Source organism: Musa acuminata, chromosome BXJ2-8, assembly GCF_036884655.1.
Source record: "Musa acuminata AAA Group cultivar baxijiao chromosome BXJ2-8, Cavendish_Baxijiao_AAA, whole genome shotgun sequence".
NCBI classification, from domain to species: Eukaryota; Viridiplantae; Streptophyta; class Magnoliopsida; order Zingiberales; family Musaceae; genus Musa; species Musa acuminata.
In genome coordinates, this window is record NC_088345.1 from 46,034,874 (window position 1) to 46,051,215 (window position 16,342).

The 16,342-nt window shown below is 39.0% G+C and overlaps 3 protein-coding genes across 4 annotated transcripts; all 3 read left to right on the forward strand.

Moving 5' to 3' along the window:
- Positions 1-4,712: 4,712 nt before the first annotated feature.
- Positions 4,713-6,140, forward strand: LOC135619707 (multiple organellar RNA editing factor 3, mitochondrial-like). The gene is made up of 4 exons (XM_065121975.1): positions 4,713-5,133; positions 5,241-5,338; positions 5,431-5,496; positions 5,636-6,140. The coding sequence occupies exons 1-4, from the start codon at positions 4,739-4,741 to the stop codon at positions 5,854-5,856; spliced, it is 780 nt and encodes a 259-aa protein (XP_064978047.1). The 5' UTR covers positions 4,713-4,738; the 3' UTR covers positions 5,857-6,140.
- Positions 6,141-9,141: 3,001 nt separating this feature from the next.
- Positions 9,142-11,058, forward strand: LOC103995300 (uncharacterized). 2 transcript variants are annotated; one of them, XM_009415860.3, is made up of 2 exons: positions 9,142-10,637; positions 10,712-11,058. In XM_009415860.3, the coding sequence occupies exons 1-2, from the start codon at positions 9,342-9,344 to the stop codon at positions 10,883-10,885; spliced, it is 1,470 nt and encodes a 489-aa protein (XP_009414135.2). In that variant the 5' UTR covers positions 9,142-9,341; the 3' UTR covers positions 10,886-11,058. The 2 variants fall into 2 exon arrangements, with proteins under 2 accessions (XP_009414135.2, XP_009414136.2); XM_009415861.3 differs by having other exon boundaries at positions 9,142-10,602.
- Positions 11,059-15,345: 4,287 nt separating this feature from the next.
- On the forward strand, positions 15,346-16,246 carry LOC135619709 (ethylene-responsive transcription factor ERF071-like). The gene is made up of 2 exons (XM_065121979.1): positions 15,346-15,550; positions 15,623-16,246. Exons 1-2 carry the CDS (start codon positions 15,472-15,474, stop codon positions 16,096-16,098), a joined length of 555 nt encoding a protein of 184 aa, XP_064978051.1. The 5' UTR covers positions 15,346-15,471; the 3' UTR covers positions 16,099-16,246.
- Positions 16,247-16,342: the final 96 nt, after the last annotated feature.

The following is a 16,342-nucleotide window of genomic DNA, read 5'->3' on the forward strand; positions in this document are numbered from 1 at the left end:
ACTAAATTCGAGATTCGATAATGTATGACGAATTTAATCTTATAGCGAGGTATAGATCACGTAGTGTTAAGGTATCAATCACGTAATATTGAGATGTCAGTTCGATTATAGTGCACTAAATTCAAGATTCGATAATGTTCGACGAATTCAATCTTGTAGCGAGGTGTAGATCAAGTAGTGTTAAGGTGTCAACGACGTAATATTAAGGTGTCAGTTCGATTATGGTGTATTAAATTTAATATACGATAATGTTCGATAAATTCGACTTAACTTCGATGATGATATACTAAATTCAAGATATGATAATATTCAACAAATTCAATCTTGTAGTGAGGTATAGATCACATAGTGTTAAGGTATCAATCATGAGATATCGATCTTATCCTTATATATATATATATATATATATATATATATATATATATATATATATATATATATATATATATATATATATATATATATATTATATTATATTATATTTTAGATTTATCCATTTATATTAAATCAAATGAGATATTTGATTTGGATAGAAAAGAAAATATAAAAAAGCCGATTTCCACCGTTGTGGTGTATTATAATAGTTTTCGACCGATAACACTGACTGCTTGTCAGTGTTATAGATAATAAAGATATAAAATTGTACTAAGTGTATTCTTATAAATCGAGTGCGGAGGTGTCCATAATTTATGGTGTTGCTACATGTTACATTGAGAGTATTATATGTATGATGTGTCGAGTGGGGCCATAAGGTCAACCGGATGCTTGGTCAACCGAGAGGCCCACAGCTACTTGAATGCTGTACAACGTTCTAGAAGAAATAGGTATGATGTTGGTATGTATGTCATTCCTAGATTATTATTATGACTATTATTTCTCAATCAATTAGCACTCGACACATTGATATGATATTTTAGCGTATGAATATGACATGCGCCCACTAGATATGTTGCATCAACATGGTCACGAAGACAAGAAATTTTGGGGTCCAATTCTATTATTTCGAGGTGGACCTTTGAAATGAGCTATGTGAGAGGAGTCATCTTTGGACTTTTATTATATCTTGATTTCTCAACTCTTCGATCAGGGCTAAATATAGTTTTGTTAATTTTAATTGAGCGAATGTTATAACATCTCTAATCTTATAATCATTGTATTTGACCATGATTAACTTCAAGATTATATAGTCAATTATATTATATTAAGATAAAAAAAATGATAGGATGAATTTTTAAAAAATCTTTAGCTTTAAGAAATTTTTATAAAACACCTCAACTTTTAAAAAATTTCATAGATAACTCTTTTTTTTATATAAATGATGATTTTACTCTTGATCGTCTTTCGACAATGCTTACACCTTCATCACTAGTTAGGTTCTGACCAATTATGCCTTCATCACCTGCTCATCGTCGCTCAAGCGAGCCCTTAATCACCTCCACCACGGGTTGTCTTCATGTGATAACCACACTAGTCCAACCATACCTACAAGGAAGGAGGAAGAATGGGGTCACATGTGGGAGCGACAAAAACCCCTAGCTATACTAGTTCGACCACACGTACGAGAAAAGAGAAAGGAGAGGGTTGTCAATGATAAAGGAGAAAGACTAATAGCCACATATAAGAAAGGAGAGGGCCGCAAGCAATAGTCGAGGATAGTGAACAGAGAATGAATAGGCTTGCACGAGTTAGCCTTGCTAAAAAAGACTTTGGTAGTTTCTCGTAAAGTCTCGACTCGAATCTCAAATTCCTAGTTTATCCCTTTCTCAAAAATAAAAATCAAGAAGAAAAAACCAAAAACAAAAAACAAACACTGTCTTCTAAAATATTTTTTATAATGATCACTATCAATCACACATGATGAGGATAAGAAGAGATGGGGAAGTTGAATACAATGGTTAGCTATATGATCGCATTTATACAGGTATATTAAGCAGTAATAGAATTATTTACATTCACTAATCAAGTTTTGGCATAGTAGTAGTTGACTTTATTTATAACTAAAGCAATTTTCTATATGTGAAATTTGTGTTCTTCATCATCATAAAGATAATTATTCTAAAATCATGAATAAAATATTATATCAGATTTTTTTTTGGAAAGCTAGTTTTCTAAAGTTTTAAAATTTAGAACCTCATCCGATAATTTTTATACCTAAGTCAATAGAATGGTGATGGTGATGAAAAGACATGGAGATCAAATATCATCTTCACCACTAATCCACTATAAAAAAAATATCTAAGATCAATATAGGTTGATTCTCAGATGAATAAGACAATTCTAAAACAATGGCCATCATGCATCCAATGGTCATATGTGGGTCAAAGTTGGTGCTTGTAATATGCCCATTGGAAGGCCACAATCGTATCCAATCCATGGAAAATGATAGCAAAACATGTGATTCTTAAGCAGTGGGTAGGATATTTCTTTGCCCACTGCAAAAGGAGGATAGTGACAATGGCAATTGGTGGTTTCAAGCATTTTGGTTGTATGCCAACTTGTGAACGAAGGGTTAGTTTATTTATGATGGGAAATAAAGTGTTCATCTCTTTTCCAAAGTATGACATGAACAGAGGATGAATTGCTTGACCAACAATGTGGTTTTATAATATTTTTAATTAAACATTTAAACTCATGTAATGATAAAATCTAACCTATTTATGATAGTCTTTTGAGTTTGTAATCCAAACTTAATAAGTTAATGAGTTAATTATTCGGATTTATCGAGTTTAAACACTGGAGTAGGATAATACTATATATTTTTTCTTGACAAGGACATAATTTAATCTCATCATCAAATCACATCAAAAGTGAAAGAATAAATTATTTTAGACCGATATGAATTGGATCCTATAGATAATCGAATATTCTTAGATCACATGAATGAGAAAAAAAGAATGGAAATGGAGAGAATGACTCAAGTGACAAATTGGACTATATTAGAGAAAAATTTTGGATGATGAATTCGATAAATTTTTTTATAAATCATTTCAATTTGGAATATTGCCGAGAAAAAAAATCAAAAAGACATAAATCCATTCAGTAATTTACAACAAAAACTTCTTCATTAAAAAAAAATCCACCGATTTATATATAATAGCATAAAAATCTTATCAATGGGCATGAAGTTATCAAGAGCTTCAAATATGTGCCCAAGATATGATGTATTGATTTATATTCTTAACATATTCACGAAGAACAAGCTTTCTTGCTATTACCATATTCTATTATTTTGAATCTTAGAGAATATGCTATGTTTTACCATTTCTTATCCTTTGAATTCTATTACATGTTGATCTTATGCGTGATTTCTTACCAAACATTAAAATGGAAGGTAATATACCCTAATACTATGCTAAATATAAAATCTTAGGCTAATAGATGTGATAGGATTCGTTCATCTATATTACTAATAGTTAATACATTCTTATTCTTGTTGAATTATGCTAAATGTGAGTGAATATGCACCTTGATTCTGGATGAGGAATGAATATATATCAACATCACTTAAAGCTTATGAGAGGAAAAAAAACTCAAAAAACATCTCGACGTCTCCTACTCACGTGGAACTGTCTTCTGCTCACATGGATAGAAGTCCAAGAGATAGCTCGGACCAATTATCGAGCTATTTCCTTTACAGGATATTTGTAAAAATATTTTTAAAAATCTAGGAGACAGTTTGAGTCCGTTATCAACTATCTCTCCTATGAAATATTCAGGTGAGTTAAAAAGCGAACTTCCTTTTGATATTCTTTATTGTTAATGGTAATATATAAATATATCATTAACTCTAAATTGAAAAAAAGAAGAAAAGAATTTAGCCTCGATGCTAACTTAAGTGTATGAAAGATCGACTCAGGAAGTTCCTTCTGATCTTGATCTTTATGCAAATAATAAGTTGGAGGAAGCCACTCTCTATTCCAGATAAATCTGTATTAATAAAGATATATGAATGATAGTTTTCCCTAACACGCCTAATTATAATTTTTTTTAAAATTTTATGAAATGCTAATCCTAAATAGATCACCACAACTTTTCCATGTCATCAACCCTTACAGAAACATAAAAAGAGTGGCATAGATGTTCGAATTTTATCACCAACATGTACGAATTTATGATTGAAAATATACTAAATAACTTGTCAAATGTTGTGTATAGGAGCCTTCACGCCACCGTACGATTTTGTTAATCTGAGTGGATTCTAAAGGATATCTATAGGATTTTATCTCAGAAGTATCATTTCTATTGATGGAAGAAGAGTTGTCATTAGCAAGCTTTCTAAAGAGTTACTCAGGATGGATCTCACATAGTTTTCTTCTTTTTTACAAGGATCCAAAATGATGCCTTCAGAAAAAAATTATCTTTTATTTTTTTATTAAGTTATTATTTTTATTCAATCACTTTGAAGATATTAAAAAATAAAATTATAAATAAAAAATTAAATATTTTAAACTTAACAAGCATATGAACTTTTACGAATCTCAACGATCTAATTGATTTCAAATAGTTTGATTTCATGATTTTATTCTTATTATTATGTTTGATAAAGATTAAATATGATATTTGTTAATATTAAATAAAGTCAACCTATAAGATGACATGGATGTACTCTCACGGTGATGAAGGCAGCTTATAAGATGACGTGGAACGATGGAGCTTAAGATCACCGGGCCCGGGGGTGACGTCTCAGCCCATAAATGGGAGATGGGCTTGAAGCGAACTCACACCCTGAGACCGTTCCATGGCGGCGGTGACCCGACGCGGCCTCTCCTCTCTCCTCTCCCGAGTTCTCTCCTCACATCACTCTTCCCTGCGATCCCCGCTCTCCCATCCTCCTCCGCCCCCTCTTCCCTCACGCCTCTCCGCTTCCGTCGCCACCCTTGAGGTTCCCTGGCTCGCTGGCGCGGTGCCAAGGCTCGTTTCGGCCCGGTGGAAGACGACATCTGGCTCGGGATACTCTCCTCTCAATGACCCCTCCCCTAACTGGAGTAATCGCCCTCCCAAGGAGACCATCCTCCTCGACGGCTGTGACTACGAGCACTGGCTCATCGTCATGGAGTTTCCCCAGGACCCCAAACCCTCGGAGGAGGAGATGATCGCCGCCTACGTTATGACCCTCGTCGCTGTCGTCGGCAGGTCAGAGAATACCCTTCTTCGTAACTTGGAAAAGAGTTATTTGTCCTAAAGTTTGGATTTTGGCTTAATCTTTAGAGGTCATTGGTTCTGGAATGATCTGGTTGCAGTGAGGAGGAGGCAAAGAAGAAGATATACTCGGTTTGCACCACGACCTATACGGGTTTCGGGGCTTTGATCTCCGAAGAACTTTCTTACAAAGTTAAAGGTATTGGCTTCAAGTACTGTTGATGTTTCTGTCTGCTAGAAATGGCGGATTGTTGAATCTTAAACCTTATCATCCCTTGTCGGTCATTGCAGGATTGCCTGGAGTTCTTTGGGTATTGCCTGATTCTTATTTGGATGTGCCCAACAAGGACTACGGAGGTTGGTATCTAAAGTTGTGCTTCACTTGTTCTTGTTGGTTGTTTTTAAGATATTGTCTTACATGTGATTAATTTGCTATTGTTTATTTCACAAATGATAATTACTTGTGATAATCTCTATTCTCATGTGAATGCTGCAGGTGATCTATTTGTTGATGGTAAGGTCATCCATCGGCCACAGTTTTGGTTCAACGAAAGGCAGCAAACTAGAAGCAGGCCCCGACCCCGGTATGATAGGCGACGAGAGACAATGCGAGTTGAAAGAAGAGAACCAATGCAGAGGGGGAACTGGGGGCAAGATCAGAGTCAACCTGGCTCGCAGCAAATGCCTGAGAATGGGCCACCAAGAGGAGGAAATTAAGGCTAGGTGAAGCTATTATGCATGGTGTTCTATTTGTAAAGTGGCTTCTTATTCTGACATTGTGGTGCTTTTTATATCATGTGAGACAGCCATCAAAGTGGATGCTCTGATTTATAGTATGATGTAAGATATGCTGCTGGAAGCTTTAATAACTTTGAATTGGCATAGAGGGAAAAGTTATTAATCCATAACTCGAACATATTCTATGCGGTAAAATTTAGTATTGCACTTGCTGTAATTTGCTTTTGGAGTTTATGTAGATTTGTTGTTTTTTCTTTTCTTCATCTCTGGTTTTCTATGTAATGTTGCTTTATCCTGTGTCTGATTTTTTTAATGTATGTTTGTTTCATCTAAAGCTGTTTCTATTGGAAAATTCTTTCAAGTAACCTGAGATTATATGGAAAACAGTCAGATAAACTCCAGGTTTTCTTTTTATTATTGGATTCAGGAGTTCCAGAGTCTCAAAGCAAGAATTCTTTATATTTAAATTTTCATCCAACGGTGGAAAAAGCTTCACATTGGACAGGTGTCCATTAAATCATTCCCCAGTCAAAATCTTTTCATGATACTAGGGACATATATCAACCTGCATGTCTTAGTGTTGTTATCTATTTTACATATTGCTAGTTATGAGAAGCAGGGATGTTGCGAGATCTTTGTCCTGTATTCTCTGTGTTGTTGTCTCCTTTGCTTCTTTTTATTAGAAGAGGTTGATGTCTATTCACATTTGGTGGTACCCTCCATATTTGATCTGCATTTATCATCCCTTGAAATTCTGAGTGCAGTTTGCTCATGCTGAAATTTTTATATAATCTTAGGTCATACAAACTGTATTCAGAACTCTAGTCATTATAAGAAAATAACAACAAATGATTTTTTTTGCACATAATAGTCGTATACTGGCTTCTTGTGCTGTATTCTTGTTACTATACAACTCAGCATATTTGTTATAAATGTTTATGCAGACTAACTTGTAAGATTGTTGAAATAACAAACCGTTCTTCTTCTGATAGTTCGATAACCTGTCGGATCCAGACTTAATTGCTTGCAAATGACAATATTTCTTGGTAACTTTCTATGCATTCATTTCAATATTCTCATCTTGGATGTACAAAATTTTTATACATATTTCCTAACTGCCCAATAATTCAATCAGTAAAGCATAATTGGCCTTACTGCCACTTAGGTTTTCTCTTTTTCTGTTGTTAATGTAAAGTGCAAATAATTGTCATACAAAACTTTTGATGTTCCTCTTTGGTATAAACACTTAAATATTAATTATACAAAACTTATGATCAATGTTTTTCTAGTTCTTTCTTTTGTGTTAGATAATAGATCCAAAATATCCATAAATATTATTTGTATAAAATGTTTGTTTATCCATTTAAATTACACAGTTTTTCTCATAGAAAATGTTAAAATTGGTTTATCTGAAATTATTAGTCCCTAATGTTTGTCATGCTTCTAGTTCAAAATCTCATTAGTCTAAATAATATATTTAGCAAACGATGCACATCATTAAGGCCTGTACTGTACTGTGTATGATTAGTAAGTTCATTCATTGTGAGAAAAGTAAAGACTCAAACAGGTTGTTGTAACATTAGATATTTGGTAGATAAGTATGTAAGTGCTATGCTCGTGATTGTGTGTGTTATTTGTAATTTTCTCTACAATACATAGTGACAGTGGCCTTTGCTTATTTTCATTTCTAGCTGTGATTTTCACCGAAAAGGGCGGTTTTATTTTTGTATGGTGTGTATTTGTGATTTATATTCTTTGTAATGATTGTGTTACTACAATTGTTGAGGTTAAAGTATATGCTTCATTTTTTACATTCTTATTTTTTATGTTCCTTGTGATGCCAAAGTTGGTGCTATAACTGAATACAAATTTTGGTGCCAAGTGGATTGTGGTATGTGACTTGTGTCTTACTTTCTGGCTTCTTTGGTGTCACAAATAAAAGGTTTTGTTTGAGACAATAGGTGTTATAACTCTTTGATTGATTAGCTAAGTTGTGGGAACTGCTTTATTCAAGCACACTTATACTTTCTGGGTAAAGGTGAATGGAAATTTCTGCCCCATTGGGATATTGCTTATCTGTTGTACAAGAAAATTACTAAGTCATGACTCTTGTCGGTGATCATTGCATTCAGTGTTCTATGTGGGAGGTAATTATATATTATCCTATATAATTAATTATGATTAATATCTTCATCTTTATATTTTAAAAAGTAACTTATACTCACGAAGTAAAACATTTAACAAAAAAAATTAACGTGTTGTCACACATGTGAAAAAAAAATAAAAACATAATTTTATTATTTTTTAGATTATTTATTTTATATGAATTTCTCATCTTAATGGATTTCCTCCTCTCCTCTTTTAAACTTACGCGCTTGTGAGGAGCGATAGGCAAGGGGGTGAGGAGGTGTGGCGGGCGACGGGTGAATAAAGGAGGGGACGTGGTGCGGTTCGTGGAGTAGGCGGAGTACGAAGTAGTAGATTTCAAGGCAGGGTTTTATAGCGATGACCACGATGACGACGAGCCCTTCGATGGGTTGTTGGAGATCTCGGCCCACGCGTTCTCATCGGAGAGTGATAGTCTACACTTGGACATGATGGAGCAATGGGCAATGAACTTCGGGAATGAGTTATAGGTGGCAATGAACTTATTAGTGAATGAGCGGGTGCGAGTAGTCAGCAAGTGTGACAGGCGAGTAGAGGAGGGGAGGAGGTGCGGTTCATGCAGTTAATGGAGTGCGAAGTGGCGGACATCAAGGTGGGGTTTTATAGCAGCAATAGGGTGTTGGAGATCCTGGCCCATGTGTTCTCGCTAAAGAGCCGTAGTCTACACCTGGACACGACGGAGTGGTAAGCGATGAGCTTCAAGAAGGAGGAGTTACAGGTGACGATGAACCTATTAGTGGATGAGTGAGTGCGACAGACGAGGGAGTCAGTATAGCGAGCACAATCGATCGAGTTGAAAAAAAGGAGGAGACGAGGTATTCGATTAAAATGAGAAGTTTATATAAAATTAATAATTTTAAAAAATAAAATTATATTTTTATTCTTTTTTCGTGTCTTCTTTTGTGCATGTGATAAGATATGTTTTTTTTTTTATCGTCAACGATGTAAGAAGAATAAATATTAAATATTTTACTTTCCTAATATATCAATCATAACTAATCGCATAAGGTAATATGTAATTATCCTTTATTTGGAGAATAAAGGGTTTGTATCTTTATAGTTCTCATAAAGATTACAAAGTATTGATTCATGCTTTACTCCTGTCATTCTCAACGCGCATTCAAGCTTGATGGTGAATTGAACCGCTTTGTCTTGTTTGTGCGTGCGATCTCGAATCGCGGTTGATAAAACCGAGCCGGGCCGAACCAGACCGGACGCACCGCTTGATATCAACCGTCAGACTGCTCGCGCCGATCGGACCTTTTGTGCCGGCGGTAATCAGTTCTCCCTGCGCCACTATGAACTTAGACGGCAACAGCTCCCATCGGGCCCCCTCCTTCGATACGGACCAATTCGATTTCGGCCTCGGTGGCTCCACCCGCAGCTCCGCGTCCCGCCCCCTCAAGGACCAGAAATCCAGCCCCTATGCAACCCCAGGCACCGCCTCCAGGCCCACCGCCCCCGCCTGGTCGCACCAGCCGTCCCGGCCCTCGTGGACCCCCGCCGCCCCCGCCGCCCCCTCCGTAATAACTGGCGCTGCTAGATCTGGCAACCTCGCAAACGCTCCCGTTTCCATGGTCGGTGATATCTTCGGCAAGACATGGGCATCCGCCGCTCCTCCTCGTTCCGCCTCCTCTGGTATCGGGATTCCGAAATCGGACCCAAATCTCTTCGGCGATCTCGTCGGATCCGCCCTTGGCCAGGGCCGCAGCGGATCTAGCAACGTCCCCTTGAAGTCCGCTGCGCCAAGGAACGCCTTCTCCATGGGTAATTTATCTGATTCACTCCCTCGATCGACCACCACGACCGCGGCTTCCACGGCGAATAGTATCCCTATGAGACCTAGCAGCTGGGGATCTGCGGATCTTCTTGGAAATTCCTCAGCTTTTGCTCAGCCTGATCCTAAGATCAGGACAGCTATGGGAGGTGGTGGGCAGCCGATGGGATCGGCAACTGGGGTGCGGCCGGTGACTGCTAAAAGTGATCCTTTTGATTCGTTGATTGGCTTTGGATCAAAGCCCTCTACGAAGGCACCAATGTCATCGGTAAACTCATCCAATGTGAGCAGTGGCAACGCTGTTGCTGATGATTTCCCTTTTGGCGCGTTCCAGAATATCAATTCGACGAAAAACGCACATATTATGACGCAAGGTCAGAGCTTTTCAGCTCCACCACCACCACCACAGCCAACTGCCTCCCCTAAAAATGGCACAGATCCGTTGGATATGTTCTTCTCTTCACCTGCCCCTGCTGCTGGAGTTGCTCCAGAGTCATCAGCGAGTCAGCAATTCTCTGAAATAAATGACTGGGACTTGGGTTCTGAGTTTGGAGGGCATGAAACCTGTGGGCCGACAACTGAGCTTGAAGGGCTGCCACCGCCACCGGCAGGCATCACTGCACCTGCAGCAATGACTAAGGGATTAGACAATTATAAGCAGGGGCAGTTTGCAGATGCTATCAAGTGGCTTTCGTGGGCAGTGGTGCTATCGGAGAAGTCTGGGGATAATGATTCGCTGAGTGAGGTCTTGTCTTGTAGAGCCTCATGCTATAAAGAAGTTGGTGAGTATAAGAAGGCTGTGACTGACTGTTCAAAGGTATTTACAAGTCTTCAAGCTCTATTTTTCAGGTTTTATCTTTGTGAACTAAAACATCTTAAGTTGGTCTGTAGGTGTTAGATAAAGACACCACAAATGTCCCATTGCTAGTGCAACGTGCTCTTCTGTATGAGAGTATGGAGAAGTACAAACTTGGCGCTGAAGATCTGAGGATGGTTCTGAAAATCGATCCCGGTAACAGGCTTGCTAGAAGTACAATCCACCGTTTAAATAAATTTGCTGATTAGAGATCAATTTGGAGCTTTTGCCCTCCTTCCTGTATTATTACTGAAGTTATGAATGTATATGAAGCTGTAAGGTTTTTATTTACTTTTCAATTGACAACATTAGATTGAAATAATTACATCTTTGTTTCTTGAGAAAAGGTTTATTCTCAATAAACATCTTGGAACTTTTAACACATTTTGCGTGTATGTTCAATATTGCTGTACTAAACTTCTCTATTTTGATGATTCTGTTGTTATGCTGCACATCATCTTCTCTTCATTGTTATTGCATGCTTAACAATTTCTTATGTAAAAGCTGACTAGTTTACCTACAAAAACAACAACCAAGATCCACAATCAGTAGTAATATCCCAATTATTTGGGATTGGCTACACTGTTCTTTTCCTTGAGGCAATAATATTACTTGAGCATATTGGTTACGTGAAAAAACAATTATCCTGTTGCACCTTGAATTTTGTTCAACATGATCTAATTAGTACTTTCTGCCTGCTTTCAGTATCTTGCATTGATCAGAATAACATAGTTTTTCTTGTATCAGAATATGCTTGCAGAGCTTCTTGGGGTTATGATGTTCGTCTATGATATATGCCTAGTCATATGGCTTGTTCATTTAGTTAATTAGGATTTGGTTAAAGTTTTAATAGTTGGAAGATCCATAATCAGCAATCACATAACCCAGATATTTAGAGTGGGATGATCCTTGAGATTGTTTATGGCTTGTTCATTTAGTCAATTAGGATTATCGTTAAAGTTTTAATAGTCAGAAGATCCATAGTCAAAGATCACATAATGCAGATATTTAGAGTGAGATGATCAGTGAGATTGTTGTCAATTGAGATTTTGAATTAGCCAATCCTACACCAGATCAGACTGGCTTGTCTTAATTGATTCTGCTTGAATCATTTATTTTTCATTATGTTTTTTAAGGGTCACAAGCTGTCTTCTTTAGCAAGCAAATTGGTCAGTCTTTTTCATTTTATTTTCCTTTTTCCTAATGAAAAGCAAAAGCAAAAAAACTTTACATTTTTTTGCCATGAGTGCTTATTTCTTAACTTCAATTTTCTGATCTATCGAATGTCAAATCTTTAGTTCAGGCTGTCTTGTTTGAACCTTGGTTATGATACATAAGGATTCTTAATTAATATCATACATCCAAATCTCAGTTAAATGATCCAACAAAGATAGGGATCAGTCAAACTTCTGAAATGCCTATTGTAACCCAAATTTATTAATGTAATCAACTCATTTCTTACTCTCTCTACCTGACCTAACCGGTCCCTCTGGAACTTGATCTAATTTTACCAAAACCCTCCTATAGCCAGTCTCTCCCTTTCAAATTCCTCTCACTTATGGAAATCCACTGAGAATTAAACCCTCTTTGTCCTTTTCACTTCTTCGAGCCTCTCTTGTAAGGAGGGTAGAGGCACTTCCCACTTACGAGTCTAGTTTGAGGGAAATATATGAAAGACCTACCATTGAGGCATTGAGAGATAAGTGTCATACTTCCTATTGCATATTTGAAAAAAGGAAAATGAGTAAATTTGCACGAGTAAAAATTAATGGTAGGCTACCGGTGGATGACTGGAGGGATATATTTAATAAGTTTCACTTGTGTAGGGATACCTATAATATTTTAAAGTTTAGAGTGATAAATTTATTTTAGTTACCTTATGAGCTAATTAGCAGCAACAGCAGCATCATCATCATCTTCGGAGACACCTTCTCCCGTCAGTATAGGACCAATTATAGAGCAGAACTCAGGGTTGCAAGATGTTCAATGGACGATATGAAGCTGTGATGGCTGGGAACCTGAGATCAATTCTATCTAGTGTTGACTTTTCAACCCAGTCAGTAAGTGTGCTCCTTGTATCATTATTCATGTAATGGATGAGGTTGACAACCCTACCTGAGTTGCATACCCTTTTGTACTAAACAAGCTTGTCATTGCATTTTATGAGACAAGTTGATCCATTGGAGGATCATGAAAAATCATGTGCAGGAGCTCCACTAGTTAGGTTTTGAGATAAATGTAATTTTTTTGTCCCAGATATCTGAGTTCTAAGTTCCATTGACCCTAGTTTTATATTCCTGCAATTTATTGTTAGTTCTACTAGTTAGGTTTTGAGATAAATGTGAATTTTTTATTCGGTATATCTGAGTTCTAAGTTTCATTGACCCTAGTTTTTTGTTCCTGCAATTTATTGTTTCCAGTCTCTTTCTTTATCCATTCCAATTCAGAAGGATTACATTTGTGAATTTTATAGTAAATATATGTTTCTGAGTTATGTGGCAATAAAATTCCAATGTTGCATCACACATATATCTTAATGCAAGACATGTATACTTTTTTATAGATCATGTTGGTTAACTATTTTGTTAATTACTTTTTATTTGTGGAAACCATGTAGCAATATCTGTAGAGTGTGTTGTTGATGCTGCTGATTCATTTTCTGTATATAAATCATATGGAAGGCATATCTAAGTATGTACAGGCCAAACAAATGATTTGCAAGTAGACTTCCGCAGGCAATATGCCTCCCAGCATATCCATCTTGAATGCTGTTCAGTTGATTTAGATTAGTAGGTAATAGTACTACATGTCATGAATACTACAGATGGAGACTATTTTATGTCCATTGTGTGTCAATTAGTATGATCAGGTGAAAGAATCGCCAAGTTATCACGTTTCAAACTGTGTTATCGACATGTTTGATGCATGCTGTTTGCTTGGGGTGTTCTAATGCTGGATGATCTTCGGATTTCTGCATTACCAGTAACGTGGTTGCTAGCTATTAAATATTCGAGTTGTCTAACTTACTGGATTTGAAGTCAATCAAGATCTACTTCCAAACCTATCTTAAGTTGAGATGTTAGGAGTCTAGGGATTAAGGTCAGGACAAGGGGATTCTTGACTAGTACATTAGCGAGGGTTGTAAAAATTTGATCGATTGAAATCATGATAATGATAAGAATGATTATGTGTATCATTCGATCATCAATGGGTTAGGGTTGTGATTATGGAATAACAGCTTTGTTGAGATAGCTTCTTTATCAAATGCATAGTTCCAGTTTGTGGGGTTGAGTTGATATCTCCATTGATGTTATATTGTTGATATTATGGAATCAACTCTTGCCTAACATATCATCATCTTTAACGGTGTCATAGCATTGATCTCGTGAAATCAAGTATTGATTGATATATCAATCGAATAGGTGTGACGTTGTTGCTTATGCATCATGCTCTTCATATCAATTGATATATCAAGTTTCTGCTCCCCGGTCACGATCATGTCTAATTATTCTTTTATATCACTCGTTCACAAGGAAATCGACACGTAATTAATATCGTATTGCGTCGCTACGATTCATGAAAGCTCTGTTTCGTTCTCAAGGAATTCGACAAGCAGTAAAAATAGCAGAATCTGTCACTATGATTCAGTGAAAGCTCTGCTTTTCTTGTCGGCCGAACAGCGAAAGCCCTGTGAAACAAGGAAGTTGGCAAGTGTTCTTCCATCGTCGACGTGGATTTGACTTCGAAGCCAATGAAGTCGTCATCATCTGCTCAAAATAATCTCACAACTACATCAATCACTAAAGACTTCATGGAATGCTATTGCTTAGCATTGGTGCGGTCAGACTTTTGATTCTTGTCCTGCGAGACCATGTCGTGTATCGATACCATCATGACCTTGTGACAATGCACGACATGACATGCAGTCGTCGTACAGCCAACGATGCGCCGGCAGCATCACCGTCCGTCTCCCGTGACTCCCGATGTCAACACCCATCGCAAAGCCACACGCATCGCGCAGTTCCAACGCTCGACTTCCGATGCTAACGCGAATCTCAAAGCCACATTCATCGTCCAACTCCAACCTACGCCAAACGGGCACCACAACTTTGACCCTCCGACCCCGTACCTGACAGCATCAGGGCCCCACCTTTGGACCACACGACACCACACGACACCACACCACGAGGCGCCGCGCCCCACCCACCCAATTGCAACACTACCACGTCCTTTTACTCTTTTGCCCCTGGGATACACTGAACCAGACGCCGTCTCCCCCGTCTCGCGGCGGACCCGACCTCATCCCCCCCATCTATTCTTTTACCGCGAGAGGGGAGACGCATTTGGACTTGGACGCACTCCCGATGGCACCTCCCGTGAACAAGTCCTTCTCATCGGGGCATTTCCAGAATTTTATTTAGCCGCCATCCTCTGTCGCCGTCCTTCTACGTGGACTTTGTATCTCGGGCCGTCGACCATCCTACGGCAGATGCCTCACCGACGGTCTCTATCACGTGCCATTTCTCTTAAAGGGTAATAGTAGTTTTAGTGGGAAGATTAAAAGAAAGCTTTAAATATTTCCCTTTGATTATTAAATGTAATATTTGATTAAGGTTAAACTAAGAGAATAAGAGACAGGGCTGAGAGTTGAGGGCTATAAATGCGGATGGGAGAGGTGGGATCGGGGGAAACGGTGGAAGTGTTGCAACGGCCTTGCTTTGAGGTTCCCATTTCTCTGATCTGAGGCTTTTGGTCCGTCCCACAGATCCAGTTGCGCCGGTTGAGGGGGGCGAAGATGTGTGGCGGAGCGATCATCTCCGACTTCGTGGATGGTCGTGATGTCACGCCGGACGACGAACTCCAACCCCGTCACGGTAACGCCCTTCTTCTCGTTCGGTTGCTACTGCTTCAGCTTCTCATGGTGCAGTGCTGATCTTTTGTCGCAGGGGAAGAGGGCGAGGAGGCGAAGACTAGGGCCGCGGGGCAAGGGGAGAGGCGGCGGAAGACGTTGTACAGGGGGATACGCAGGCGGCCGTGGGGGAAGTGGGCGGCGGAGATAAGGGACCCGAGGAAGGGGGCGAGGGTGTGGCTGGGGACGTACGGGACGGCGGAGGAGGCGGCGCAGGCGTACGACGCGGCGGCGCTGGAGATCCGGGGGAGCAAGGCGAAGCTCAACTTCCCGGACGCCGCTGCCGCCGCGGGCGGGGACACGGCGGCGGTGCCACCCAAGAAGCGGAGGGCCGGGGCCGCGGAGGCAGGGGCGGGGGAGGAGAGCTCGGCGTCGTGCTGTGCGGCGCCGGAGGCGTCGTTGGAGGAGGGACTGCGGGAGCGGATCTCGAGCTTGGAGACGTTCCTGGGGCTGGAGCACGAGGAGTCGGCGGCGGGCGAGGTGGCTGCGTGGGGTGATGGCCGTTTCGTTTGAACGATCGTGATGGACGGCTGAGATGTCGATGGTGGCAATTCTGTAGTTTCTTTTTTTTTTTCTCCTTCTTGTCCTACAAAAGCAAAAAAGGAAAAAAAAATATGTATTTTATGGTTAAGATTAACGAACGGTAAATATGATTAGTGGATGGACGGTCAGATGTGGTGTCTTATAATTCCCTTTAGATCAGCTAAAAAATAATTCCCCACGAATATCTAAGCACGAGTTTTCCTTTTATAATCTT